General features: G+C 45.1%; 1 protein-coding gene across 1 annotated transcript in view; it reads left to right on the top strand.

Annotated features, from left to right (window-relative positions):
• The first annotated feature begins 463 nt into the window (after positions 1–463).
• The window catches only part of VAT1L (vesicle amine transport 1 like), a 189,783-nt gene continuing 176,157 nt past the window's right edge, over positions 464–14,089 (top strand). Inside the window, exon 1 of the mRNA XM_003917210.4 lies at positions 464–835. Within this exon, the coding sequence (XP_003917259.2) occupies positions 603–835 (233 nt within the window). The 5' untranslated portion in view covers positions 464–602. The remainder of the gene's footprint in view (positions 836–14,089) is intronic.

Here is a 14,089-nt window from a genome sequence, read left to right as displayed (position 1 = left end):
GAGTGAGAAGACCCCGGACTGGACTCTTCAGGGCAGTGAGCGGGATCTCTAGTTCCCTGCTTCCCAAACCTCTCCGCCCTTCCACTGGCTGTTTGAGGAACGATCCAATTTCCCGACTATCCCGCCCAGCCTCCCAGATGGGAGGGAGAGAGGGCAACCTTGTAGCGGGAAGGCATCCTCCAGGCCCAGACATTCGTCTCAGTCCATTTCAAGGCACCCGAGCCTGTGCCGTATATAACCAAGTACTGGGCCCACGGGTAGGCGGATGACAAGGTGGCCTCTCTAGGCCCTTTTTAGTCACAGATCTTCGGCAAATCTGGGTTTGGGGTCGCGATCCCGAGCCTAATTTGGGACTATTTCAGGAACTGGAATTGAGGCTTCGTTTGGACAGGAAAGAAGGGTGGGGCGGGGTTGGAGCGCTTAGGGGCACGGCTCTTGTGAGGATTACGGCGGAGACTGTGGACCGCGGCGGCGCTCGCAGAGGCTGCAGCCATTGCACAGCCGAGCATCCCACATTCAACAGGAGGAACCCGCGGGAGAGGAGCCCCAATCCCCCAGCGGCGCAGACACCGCAGCCCGTGCGCCCCGCGCCCTCGAGCGCCATGGCCAAGGAAGGAGTGGAGAAGGCGGAGGAGACGGAGCAAATGATCGAGAAGGAGGCAGGCAAGGAGCCTGCGGAGGGCGGCGGTGGCGACGGCTCGCACCGCCTCGGGGACGCCCAGGAGATGCGCGCGGTGGTGCTGGCCGGCTTCGGGGGTCTCAACAAGCTGCGGCTCTCCAGGAAGGCCATGCCCGAGCCTCAGGACGGCGAGCTCAAGATCCGCGTCAAAGCCTGGTCCAGTATCCGCGCCTTTCTCGCTTTCTCTCTTTTTGCGCGCTGGGCGCTGGGGAGGGGGTGGGAAAGCTGCAACTGGGATGCTGCCCGGGTAGAGCCGCCGCGCGCACCCCCTCCGCGCGCTCACCCGGGTCTCAGAGCCTCCCCGGGCCAAAGCTGGGGAGGATGCAGAGGGGTGGCCTCCCCAAGCCAGATCTAGGGGTGACGGGAGGAAAATGTGAGCTCCTGAGCGCGGGGAGAATGCTGGCGCCCAAGCACCCAGGGTCTGGAAGATTGCGCTACGGGAGTTCTCCGTCTGAGAGGAAACTCAGCTTCTGCACGGGGGGGTTAATGCTTAACAGAATTAAAAATATATGTATTAAGAACCGCAAGCCCACTGTGTGCCAGCTGCCGTTGGTAGTTTTACGTGTGCGATCCTATTTAATACTTCCTAGGACCTCATGAGTCAGGTGCCATCATGATCCCTTTACAGATAAGAAAGCCGCCGCTCAGAGAGAATGAGTGATTTGCCCAAGATCACTCAGCTGCCACTAAGTGGCTTGGCCGGGAATTTGATACCTGATCTTTTTCTCACCTCTATGCTGTTGTCCTGAAGGGCCTGGGACAGGGTGCAGGGCTGGGTCCCGCCTCCTGCACACTTTCTTCCCCGTAGCCTGACGGGGAAAGGAACTAGTAAGCAAGAGGGTCGGTACATTGCACCCAAGCTTGGTGGGGGTGGAGGCCAGGCCTGCAGCACAACCCCCTCCATCCCCCTCTCCATCCTCTGTTTCTCCGAGAGGGGAAAAAACGCTGATCAGTCTCCCCGGAATTCCTGCTCCCATCTCAGAAGGAGCTCAGCTCTCTAAGCTGCCCTCTATTCCCCATTCCCCCTGGGGGAACTTCTCCAGGCCCTCAGGCTCAGCTGAGATTCCCTGGGAGAGTTTAAGCCTCTCTTTGTGCGGGCACTGTAAGATCATTTCCCTGAAGTTCTGGGAAGGGCTCATCCGGCAGAGGCGGACTGGACCCAACACTAGGTTTGCATGTTAAACTTGTAAGGGGAACTTGCTGTTATCACGGTGAGACGAGCCTATTCCTTCCCATCTGTTTTGTAGAGCCTCCCAGTACATACTGCTCTCCAAAGCAACAGCCAGCTCACAAGCTCCTAGGTTAGATCAGAAACCCAAGATCTGGACCTGATCTGGAGTCAAGAGAAATGCAAAGGAACGTCCCCTCCCCTTCACCCCCTTGAGAGCAGACGCAGGTTTCATCTGCCAGATTAGAAGGCAGCTAGTGGGAGAAGCAGGCGCTGATCCCTGCCTTGCTGTTCATATATGCACCTGGTCAGGTTTGACTCTGAACAGTACTCTTGGGCCTCTGGTGAGGAATTTAGGGTAAGGGAAGAGGTTTTTGCAAACCGGGGGATCCTGTACAATGAACTCTTATTGAATCAAATTGTTTGATCCCAGAAGGAGAGCTTATACCTGCCCTGTCGCAGCTAAATCCCCAAAGACCAGCCCACTCCCCCACCCCACAATGCCTAGTACACTGTTTGGCACACTGCATACCCTAAATAACTTATCGCTGAATGAATGGATTGAGGAAAGAGCTCGGAGGAGGATTGTTGTGTCATTATTTTTCTTTACTTGCTAGTGGAAGAGCTTTTGCTTAGTACAATTGAAACCATGCATTTAGAACTCTCCTTCCTTAACCACTTCATCAAAAAATATTACCTGCATACACACACGTATACATATATGTGCATATACATATATACAATTACATATACAGTTGCATATGTATGTGTATGTAATTTATGACCCTTCATCCAAATTGAGGATGGGATTCTAGGATTCTACGTCAGGGTATATATTCAGAGACTGAAAATGATAAAACTACTTTTTAAAGGAAAGAGCATCATCTGCAGTACACATAGTTCTGTGTTTTCCAGTCTTATGCTAACTGCATAATTGCTAATAGGAACTGAAGCATTTTGAAATAATAAATGTCAAGATGAAGGCCAAGACATTGATTTTCAAAGCCAGATGTGCAAGCCTGTTCTTCAGTGGAGCTCAACACACACGCACACATACACACACACAGGAATCACTGCACTTCCCCCACCCCAGTTGTTCAGAAAGCCAACCAGGCTGCAGGTACATTTAGGTTACAGTGTTGCTAACAGCCCAGATTGATTTTCCTTTCACCAAGCTGGAAACAGAGTTAATGGTTTTACAAGGATTGTAATAGGCTTGTAAAGATGGCCCACTGGGCAGCTCCTTCTCCAGTGGGCTGGGATTGGCTGGCCAGACATGCCCATTGATTATAAGTTTTAGCCTTGGGATCCAGGATGACTCATTCTGTATTTTTATGAATCAGCCGATGGCTTCCTGGATGAAGGTCTCCCTTTTATCTGCTCTCTATTTTTAATAGAAACCTTTTTGTCATAATAGGATATGCTTTTTGCTTGGAATAAAGCATAGTCCATTTGAACCAGTATTAGTTAGACCTAGAATGACGTTCCAAGTTGGCTATACATTTTATGAAAATGGAAGAGATGAGGCAGGAAGGAATATCTATTTTATATCATTTACCCTCTTTCATTCATGGGTCAATGACATGAGTATTTTTCCTGTAGAACAGAAGAGCAAATTGAGGCTTGGAAACATTGAGTCATTTGCCAAATACATCACACAATAATAGAGTTAGGATTTGAATCTGCTTCTCCTTGAATTTTTGCTGTTCTCCTTTTATTCCATTTTGTCTCCCTTGGTGGAAAAGCCATAGGACATGTGATTCCCCTCTTAGCATGAAGTCTCACTTTCTTTTCTCCACCGAAGATATTTCCTTTGCTCTTTTTATGGCTGGCTTAAGAGAATATTCTCTAGCTATTCCCAAAGTAGTATGGCTTTCTCCAGAAAGTAGAGACATTTTGGTCAAACGCAGCTCGAAAAGAACTGTTGCTGGGGTCAAGGTTGGAGTGATAGCAGAGTCTTCTGTCTAAATTGTTTTTTAAAATGTCAGTTTTGATGGCAGATAGATTTCACCAATTATTCATGGAATTCTTTATGCAATAAGAGGTTTAAGTGATCAGGTGGAAACAGCATGTGGTCCTTGAAGAAAGATGGACTTGGATATAAGCTTAAGTCTCTTCTCTTCCTATCCATATGCCCTTGGGGGATGTGTCTCAATGTCTCCAAACTTCCCATACATTATCTGCAAAGTGGGGATGATAAAGTGAACCTCATGGTATTGTTGAGAGGATCCAATGCAAGAAAGACACTGGCTGTTGTCAGCATTCAATAAGTAGGATTCGTTGTGACTGCTGTTGTTGCCATATCTAGACCAATGTGATATATGCTGCTTGGTGACCTGACAACTTGGAGGCCATCATTTTAGTCATGTATGTAATGTAGGCAATATCATGTCACATTTGCTTAGTGATTAAGAGAGCTTCCTAGACATGAGTCCCAGCTCTGATACTTGCTAACTGGATGTCTTAGGTCTGGCTCCTTGGAGGCAGAGCCTGACACAGGTATCCTTTTCCAGGTGGTTTATTGAAAGCATGCTTTTAGACCTATGGGAACAAGGGAAGCAGGCTAGGGAAGAGGAAGGTGTTAAGCAAGGATGTGGTCTTAGCTGGATCCCACTGCAGAGTCAGTCCCACCTTGAAGCAAGGAACAGACGGAGCCTTGTGTGTCATTGGCTGTGGGCTGCCTCCTAAGTGGGGACATCAAGCCTCTCAAGCAGAAGTGGCTTCTATTTGAGCAAAATTCTCTAGGGAAAGGGATGACTGAGGCTTGAGCAGCCAACACTTCCAGCAGTTTGGGGATGGGCGTGCTGCCCATAGATGGGATCTGGGTGAGGTACAAACCCTGCCTTCTGGTTGGCCTTGGCCATGTTGTTGTTAAGAACATGTTAACAAGCTTCTGTTTCCTGGGCTATAAAACAAAGCATCCATTTCATAATAGCATCTCCCTTCATGGTGTTGTAATAAAGCTTCAATGACATGCCATATACAAAGACCTTTATAAGGATGCCTGGTGCTTAGCAAGTAGTCAAAAAATGATAACCATTATTATCTAAACTTTTACTTTTCGTTGCCATAGATACTTTATATAGTTTATTATTCAAACTGGAACTCTTATATTTTGAGACAGGCATACAAGTAGTCAAAAAATGATAACCATTATTATCTAAACTTTTACTTTTCGTTGCCATAGATACTTTATATAGTTTATTATTCAAACTGGAACTCTTATATTTTGAGACAGGCATAGCAAGTAGTCAAAAAATGATAACCATTATTATTTAAACTTTTACTTTTCGTTGCCATAGATACTTTATATAGTTTATTATTCAAACTGGAACTCTTATATTTTGAGACAGGCATACAAGTAGTCAAAAAATGATAACCATTATTATCTAAACTTTTACGTTTGGTTGATGTAGATACTTATATCGTTTATTATTCAAACTGGAGCTCTTACATTTTGAGACAGGGTCTTGCTCTGTCACCCAAGCTGAAGTGCAGTGGTGTGATCATGGTTCACTGCCACCTTGATCTCCCTAGCTCAACTGATCCTCCTGCCTTGGCTTCCTGTGTAGCTGGGACCACAGGCATGTGCCACCGTGCCCAGCTAATTTTTTTAAAAATTTATTTTTTATAGAGACAGAGTCTCACTGTGTTGTTCAGGCTGGTCTCAAACAAACTGAACCTCTTCTAAAAGTAAAAGGGGCACTGTTATAATTACTCCTACATAGGAGAAGCTACTGTCATAAACTGGAACTGTCTTAAGCAAACCAAGGTGTATGGTTCTCCCCTAACTGATATGAGTCAGAACTGTGCCTTTGCTGCTATCAGTCTTGTCACAGTTGAGTGTCTCTGAGACAGGGGCTGCCAGGATTTTAGGCTGGCAGAGGGTCTCCACGTTGGGCTGCAGGAATGTATTTAAGTGGCCATTAACAAACCTTGTCTGGTTTGTGGCTCCAATTGGCTTGCAGTAGAAGGGCACTAATGGATTAGGGACATTTATTTTCCCAGAGTGATTTACAGCAAGAGGCTACATGAAACTGCTGGAAAGAGACCAATTGGATGAAAAATGGTTCCAGCCAGTCATGGTTCCATTGGCTGATCTGAAAATGGGCTGAGGGCAGGCCACATCAGAAGAAAGCTACCAGATTGGTGGGATTCTAATATGTCACGAGGGTATAGTAAATTGGAGATGGGGGAAGGAACAAACGTATATTGACCAGTTGTTATGAGGCAGGAACTGAGTTGCCTGCGATACACTCTGTTTCATTTCATCCTAATGACAACTCAACAAAATCAGTATCGCCATCTCCAATTAAAGATGAGGAAACTGACATTCACAGACACATCAGGATCACAGACTGCTACGTGGAAGAGCCGTGTGAAAACCCAAGTGTGCCTAAAACCCATATGGCTCTTTACATTTTGGAGAATCAGAGAGACACAGTGACAAAGACATAAAAGAGAAAGAGACAGAGAGAGACAGACAGAGAATCAAAGAGACACAGTGACAAAGACATAAAAGAGAACGAGACAGAGAGAGACACACACAAATCATGACAGACCAAGAGACACAGAGAGGCAGACAGGCACAGAGACAGGAATATACAGAGAAAGAGCCATGAATGTATTTGACTGATTTGAAGTACAACTGCTAAGACTCAAAATTGCACAGTAGTATCCTGCCTCCCACCCCAAAACAGCCATTATGTTTCTGAACTACATCCATTTTGTCTACACTTGTGAGATACAGTGTGTGGGATGCTTTGGGGGATCCATCTAGATGGAGTTACTATGACTGTTGACCCAGAACACCCATGCTGATTAAACACAATCACAATCACCACTCCTTGAACCACTCAAAATATTGGAGTTCCTCCCTCTGCCTCCTTTACGTTGATCAGGCCATTGCTACATTGGCAAACTGAGTATAAGTTATCCCCAAACAACAGAGCGTTAAACTGTCACGAGTAAGGTTGATGCAATGAAACGTGGCCAACATGATATTCCCTGTGTTTATTCAAATAAACAAGTGGCGTCCATGAGGTTAAGTGACACAGATGTTTGTAAAACTAAGAAATTGCTCAGAGGGTTTCTAATGCCAAGTCAGGAGCCACTCCGACATGGAGATTGAAATAATGTGTTCTGAATCACTCTGTATTGGATGGAAGCGTCAGGATTTGACAGTAAAGGATGACTCCATGCTGAGTCATATTTAAGCCTCATTTGATGATGAGAACATGGAAGTGCTAGCTCAGGGGTCATTTTTATTTAATGAAATTTGCATTCTGTCATCAACTGAGTCCTTGCTGATGATGATTGGGGATGGTGACAATATCCACTCTTTAACAATGAAATGGACTTCTTGCTTTTCTGGCGATTTGAAGACGAAAGGAAACCTAGAATCAGTGATTCTTCTAGCTCATGAGAACAAGGAAATATGTTTTGACCCCATCATTTGAACCCACTGTTTATACTTAGCCATCTTGCCCCCTGAGAATATTTTGATCTCACTATCAATAGAGAAACCTTTGTCTTTTCTCTCCGTTTTATGTCCCCTCTCCCTCAATCTGTATCTTCACATATTCCTGTCTTCCAATTTTTCCATTCTGCTGCTAAAAAAAAATAGCCACCAAAGAATAACCTCACTAATAGAGCAATAATTGGTAGAATTTACAGTGGAGTGGGAAAAAGATTGAGAAACTGAGATTTGTTATAATAATATTTTACATGAAATAGGATTCATCCAAGTAGAAATAATTTCAGAAAATAAAAGTGAAGTAAATGGCAAATAGCTTAACAGCTTATTAACAGCTTAACAACAAATAGTTAAACTGTGCCATTTAGAACGTTTTAATTTGCTAAAAATCAACACTGTTGTCATAATTCTGATGACTTGTTTGTGGTAGGTATTTCCTCAGGATTAAACCTTTTGGGGGGTTGAAAGTATGGAATTAAAAATGACCTGGAATCAAAAGGAAGAGCCTGAAGGAAGAGCAGGAACGAAGGCGGATGGGTCCACTCAGAAAAGATTTATTCATTCCACCTAGTTGGTCAACTAGCATTGGTAGGGACTCAGTGCAGATGGGGAGGAAGCTGCTTATTCTTTGGAAAGTGCTGGGGCTCTGGTTTCAGGCAGACATGGGTTAAATTTTTGCTTTGCCGTTTATTAACCATTTGTGTTTGAGCAAATCGCTTAGCTCCCTTTTCCCCCCCCCTTTTATTTTTTGACACAGAGTTTTGCCCTGTCGCCCAGGCTGGAGTGCAGTAGTGCAATTTCAGCTCACCGCAACCTCTGCCTACCGAGTTCAAGAGATTCTCCTGCCTCAGCCTCCCAAGTAGCTGGGATTACAGGCACCTGCCACCACGCCCAACTAATTTTTATATTTTTAGTAGAGACAGGGTTTCACCATGTTGGCCAGGCTGGTCTCAAATTCCTGACCTCAGGTGATCTGCCCGCCTCAGCCTCCCAAAGTGCTGGGATTACAGGAATGAGGCTCCACGCCTAGCCAGTTGCTTAGCTCTCTAAGTGTTATTTGCTTTACTTATAAAATGGAGATACAACCTCATAGAACATCCGATGTATACTAGGTTTCTATGAACAGCAGCCAGATCTCAACTCTACAGGGACTAGTGAGAAACCAATGGCAGGTGGCTGATGATGGGCAAAGGGAATGGCGACTGATCATTGCACCCACCCTACCATCTATCTGCAGCATCTTTGCAGTGACAAAACCTACTATGTACCTCAGCATTTCATCTGATCCTCACCACCCCATGGGGTAGGTGTCACCAAAATTATCATCCATGTTTTCTAGGAGAGGAAGCTGGGACTCAGGGATAGAATGGAAATAGTGAGAAGCTACAATCGATTTGCGTTCAGATCCTAACTCTACCTCACTGTGGCTGTGTGATCTTAAGCAAATAGCACTTTCAACTTGTCTACTTCCTCACTTTGTTAATGACATGCACTTTTACGTATTGTTACAAAGACTAGCTGAGTGTCTGTAGAAGTCTTGATGGTGGCTTGCACATGGTGGGTACTCAATAAATGCTGTGTCTTCCCAAATGACTTGGGCTTTTACATACAGAACTGGGACATGAATTGCCATCTCCTGGTTTCTTGTCTAGTGGTTCTCACACCAAACTACATTGCCAGCAGGGGGTAGGATGCTGGCTTTTCCATAAAATGGAATGAAATAATGTCTTTTGCAGCAACATAGATGAAGATGAAGGCTGTTATCCCAAGAGAAATAACTCAGAAACCGAAAGTCCAACCTGGCACCTTCTCACTTAGAAGTGGGTACCCATGGGCATGGTACACACTGAGTAGAATAATAGACATTGGAGGCTCTAAAAGGTATGAGGGTGGGAGGAAGATGAGGGTTGAAAATTGCCTAATGGTACAGTGGTCACTACTGGTGCAGTGGATGCACTAAAGGCCCGGATTTGACCATTACACAGTATATCCATGCAACAAAACTGCACTTGTACCCCTTAAATCTATTTTGATTTTGAGATGGAGTCTTGCTCTGTCACCCAGGCTGGAGTACAATGGCACCATCTCACCTCACTGCAACCTGCGCCTCCCAGGTTCAAGTGATTCTCCTGCCTCAGCCTCCTGAGTAGCTGGGATTACAGGCATGCACCACCCGGCTACTTTTTGTATTTTTAGCAGTGACAGAGTTCACCATGTTGGCCAGGTTGGTCTCAAACTCCTGACCTCAGGTGATCCGCCTGCCTCAGCCTCCCACAGTGTTGGGATTACAGCCTCCCACAGTGTTGGGATTACAGGCTTAAGCCACTATGCCCAGCAATTTTTCTTTTTCCTTTTCTTTTCTTTTTTTCTTTTTTTTAGATGCTGGCTTTCAAAGCTACCCAACTTCCAGGGTTGGAAATAGATTTGGACTGGTCTATTGCTGCCCTCCCACCAGCCCCCTGCTTCCCCACCCATGGGTTGCTGCAGGGATTTCTTTCCTAGCTGGATGTATATAGACAATCCAGCCTCTGAAGCTTGGTTCACTCTCATTCAAAGGAGTCAAATCCCACACTTTGGACCCATCACTGACACTCAACACTGACAGCAGAACTCACCCAGGCATGAAGAAATAGTGCCCCAATGACCCCCAAGCTCCTGGGACTTCGTCTTCCTAAGAGAGAGCCTTTTGGACATCTTGGCGTTTGTCACAGAAGAAAAAGTGTAATTAGAAGGAAGAAGAGACTCTTCACAGGAAAGGGTGGCAAGCATATAATCTCAAATTAGTTGGATTCCTCTGTGTGTGATCTCATACAGAACATCGGTTGGAGTCATGGTATGAAAATGAGTTTTATGTCTGAAGGCTCAGGAGACAAAATAGATGTTCCAGTGAAAGAAGCTGTTTTATCTTTGAACGTCATATTTTCTTGATGAGAACATGCAGTCAGCGTCTGTCCTCAGTCTCCTGTCAATGACCCTGATGCCTCGTCCCCAGAATTTTCCTGGAGCCAGGGACATGCTAAACAATGCCTCACCAAACAGAACCCGAAGTCAAAGCATTGGGTCCTCTCACTCCTGACTTCTCTAAATAACTGTGGTTCCCAGAGCCTAATGCAGGATAATTATCTTCTGAGCAAGGGATGGCAATGATTCCTTTCTTAACCTGGCACTGGCCATACACCCAAGCCAGATGAGAAGCAGTATGCTTCTTGGTTATAAAATAGTTAATGTGTGAATTAAAACAAGCCTGGATTCAAATCCTGGCTCTAACAATTTTAGCTACCTGTATAACCTTGGAAAAATGATTTAATCTTTTGAAACCTCAGTTTGCTCATCTGTAATATGGATATAATACTAGCATGTATGGGGTAAAAGTTTTTGTGTGGGGATAGAAAAAAATAATGCAGCTAAAGTGCCTAGCAAGGATGTTGATACATTTCATATTTGTTGAATGAATGAATAAATGAAGTATGTGTGTCGTATAACATGTGTTTGATAGATATTAATGGTGGGGAGGAGGTACAAAGAAATAGGACATTAAAAAGTCCCTCCATGCTTCATAAAGTTTTCTGAATAGAGTCCCTCATTCAGACTCCACCTGTATCCCCCCAAGAGTACAAAGCCCTGACATCAAAAGTAGCTCAAGCAGGATGTGCCACTGTGTCATGACATATACAAGAAGATCAAGATTAATTCCTGAAGGGACAAGAGAGGAAATGGAATCAAAATATACTATGCTCCTACTGTGTGCTAGAAACTGGACCAAGCTTAGAGATCTTTAGAGGGCAGGAAGGCCTCCCCTCTCTTTATTTCAGCCCTGCTGGCCATCACGATGAATTTGTTCCTGGGTTTCTAGACTTTCTCCTCTCCTTCCCCTTCTTTTATCCTCTCTCCTCATAAGTTAGCTTCATGTGCTCCTGCTGCAATGAACTTCCTTCCCGAGGCTGGTAAAGGTGGTGGCCTTTAGCTGCAGCTGCCGTGTAAAAATTTAGCAAGTCCCAGTGCAAAGAGAACTTTTTTTCTCTCCCAGTTTTCATGTATTAAGGAAGGAATTTGATTGGTTCTTTGCAAATCACATACCAGGCCCTGGAGATTTCCATCCCTCTCTTCCTTTCCCAGTCCTGTCCCTCCTCTCCTTGTCTCTCCTTCCTTCTTCTCTCCCTCTCTTTCTCTGTCTCTCTCCCTCCCTTCTTTTCCCTCCCTCTGTCTTTCCCCTTTTCTCCCTTTCACTTTCTCCATCTCTTCCCCTCTCCACTGTCTCCCTCTCTCTCCTCTTTCTCTCTCTGGCTTAAGAAAATAAGGAGCTGTGATTGACCACACCTGTGCCTCATGCTGTCTTACCTTGGTCTAAAAGAATGTGAGCATCATATCTGACAGCCCCGCTGGAATACATGGTGTGTGTGTGTGTGTGTATTGGGGGAAAAGGAGAGGGTAAATACTCCAAAAGGACTGGAGAGTAATTACCAGAAGGTGGGGGATAAGAAACACATGGGACTAATTTAAATGGTAGCCATCATGGGTGGATGTAAGACTCTTCTTCATCCAGTAAAAAGTGAAGAATCTGAGGGGAACTGGAGAAGTCAGGTTCATTCCCTCTCCTGTGATTGTACCTTTCTCAGCACAGTTATTAAGTCACATTAAATAACATATATTTTCAACTTAGAGACCCATCATGTTGTAAATCTTTTTGGTAACGTTGGAAATTCTAAGAATTTTCTCTGTGATCAGTTAACTGTTGAATGCCAAGCATGGTGCTTGCTTCACAGTAGGCACTCAATAAACCTGAAGAATGAGTAAATAGATTACTGACTTTCTAGTAAACATGACCTTCCTGATACAAACAGTGGTCATTCCTGGTGAGTGGGGCTCAAGCTTCCCTTCTTCATCTCAGCTTTCTCCAACAAGAACCTAAATCTCTCCTGAGGCCTCTCATGCAGATCTCTGAGTGAGAACCTGGAAGAATACCAAAGGAACTATGTTTTCAGGAGTTTCACTTCTCCTTCACACAATCTATTCTCTTGGAAGCAAAATGCACTTTCTGTGCTAATAACTACTTTCTCTAGCCTGGGAAATGTGGGTCTCTGACTTCTCAAGATGCTCTGTAATTTTCTCCTTGTTGGCATCTGGCTCCATCGAGTGCCGCAGACCGAAGCTCTTAGAGAGAACCTGCCATGCAGCCCCAATGACTGTTATTCCATGAGCAATCACTCAAGCATCCCTGCAATAGATGGGATTATCATGTATGCCTGGGGACTCTAAGGCCGACCAACCTGGATGTTAAAATCATAAAACCATATTTCTACGATTCTGTCCCTACCCTCCGTAGGTATCAGGCCCCCCAAACTGCACCTTTCAAAACCCACAGAGAGTTTCAAGGGTTGCCTAAGAGGTATTGCGTAGGTACTCAGAAACACAGTTCTCCTGGTTCCCCAAATGATCCTGAACCTTTCCTATGGTCTTGTTCTTTTCCCACTGCCATACACTAAAGCTACCCAGAATATGTCCCCATTTTCTCCCTGTTCCAGATAGAAATTCAGGCTCCCTGCTTGGGCTGTGGCACATTTTCCCCCCAATGCAGGTTACGAAGCAGCACATGCTATCTTGTATATTTAATGCTCCCACTGTTTGGAGTTAATAGGAAAGATATATTAATTATATTTCACTATTATCATAATAGCCTTTTTTTTTTTTTTTTTTTTTTGACAGAGTCTCACTCTGTTGCCCAGGCTAGAGCGCAGTGGCCCGATCTCGGTTCACTGCAACCTCTGCCTCCCGGGTTCAAGTAATTCTCCTGCCTCAGCCTCCCGAGTAGCTGGGATTACAGGCATGTGCCACCACACCTGGCTAATTTTTGTATTTTTAGTAGAGAAGGGGTTTCACCATGTTGTCCAAGCTAGTCTCGAACTCCTGACCTCAGGTGATCTGCCCGCCTTGACTTCCCAAATTGCTGGGATTACAGGTGTGAACCACTGCCCCTGGCCCCATAATAGCCTTTACTGAGTAGCTGGAATTATAGGCATGTGCCACCACACCTGGCTAATTTTTGTATTTTTAGTAGAGATGGGGTTTGCCATTTTGTCCAGGCTGGTCTCGAACTCCTGACCTCAGGTGATCTGCCCGCTCTATGCCGTGTTTTATGGTGATGTCTGTGATACCAAGTATCTTACCCATGAAGAAGCAGGATCAAGGAAGTGAAAGAACTCACCAATCATCACACAAACAAGCCACAGAGAGGTTGCTTTTAAACCAGGATTTGTCTTTTTCCAGCTCCCACACCTCTCGTGCTTCTTGTCACTGCCTTTCACTGCTGTGTTCCAGACAAGAACTCCTGGAGCTGAAAAACACCTTGAATGGTGCAGAACGACAGCACTGAATATCCCGCCTTCCGTTGTTTGTTCCCAGCCTGCTTCATCCAGACCTGTATTCTCCAACTCACTTTTCCCTTAGGATGAGGTTTGTTATTGTTCCCAGAAGACATAGCTGCTCTTCATACAAATGGACACATTGTGGGGCAGCCCCACTGGCCCAGATAGTCTGAGCGGTATGATTCAAGGGAGCCCTGATGAGACTTTCAAACTGCACTCTCTGTACTCCTGCCCCTCCTCCCAACACAGGCACACTTGTATCTCTGAGTGGACTGTCCATCGAAGTACACACTTTCATTTAAAAAAAAAAAAAATAGCATCCCTCATCTAGGATCAGAAAGAAATGTTTTTCATTTATCTATGCTACACCTACTTCAATCAGCTAATGGGGAGCTATTAAACCT

This window comes from Papio anubis, chromosome 18 (genome assembly GCF_008728515.1).
Source record: "Papio anubis isolate 15944 chromosome 18, Panubis1.0, whole genome shotgun sequence".
Taxonomy (NCBI): Eukaryota; Metazoa; Chordata; class Mammalia; order Primates; family Cercopithecidae; genus Papio; species Papio anubis.
This window is presented reverse-complemented; position numbering and strand designations above follow the sequence as displayed.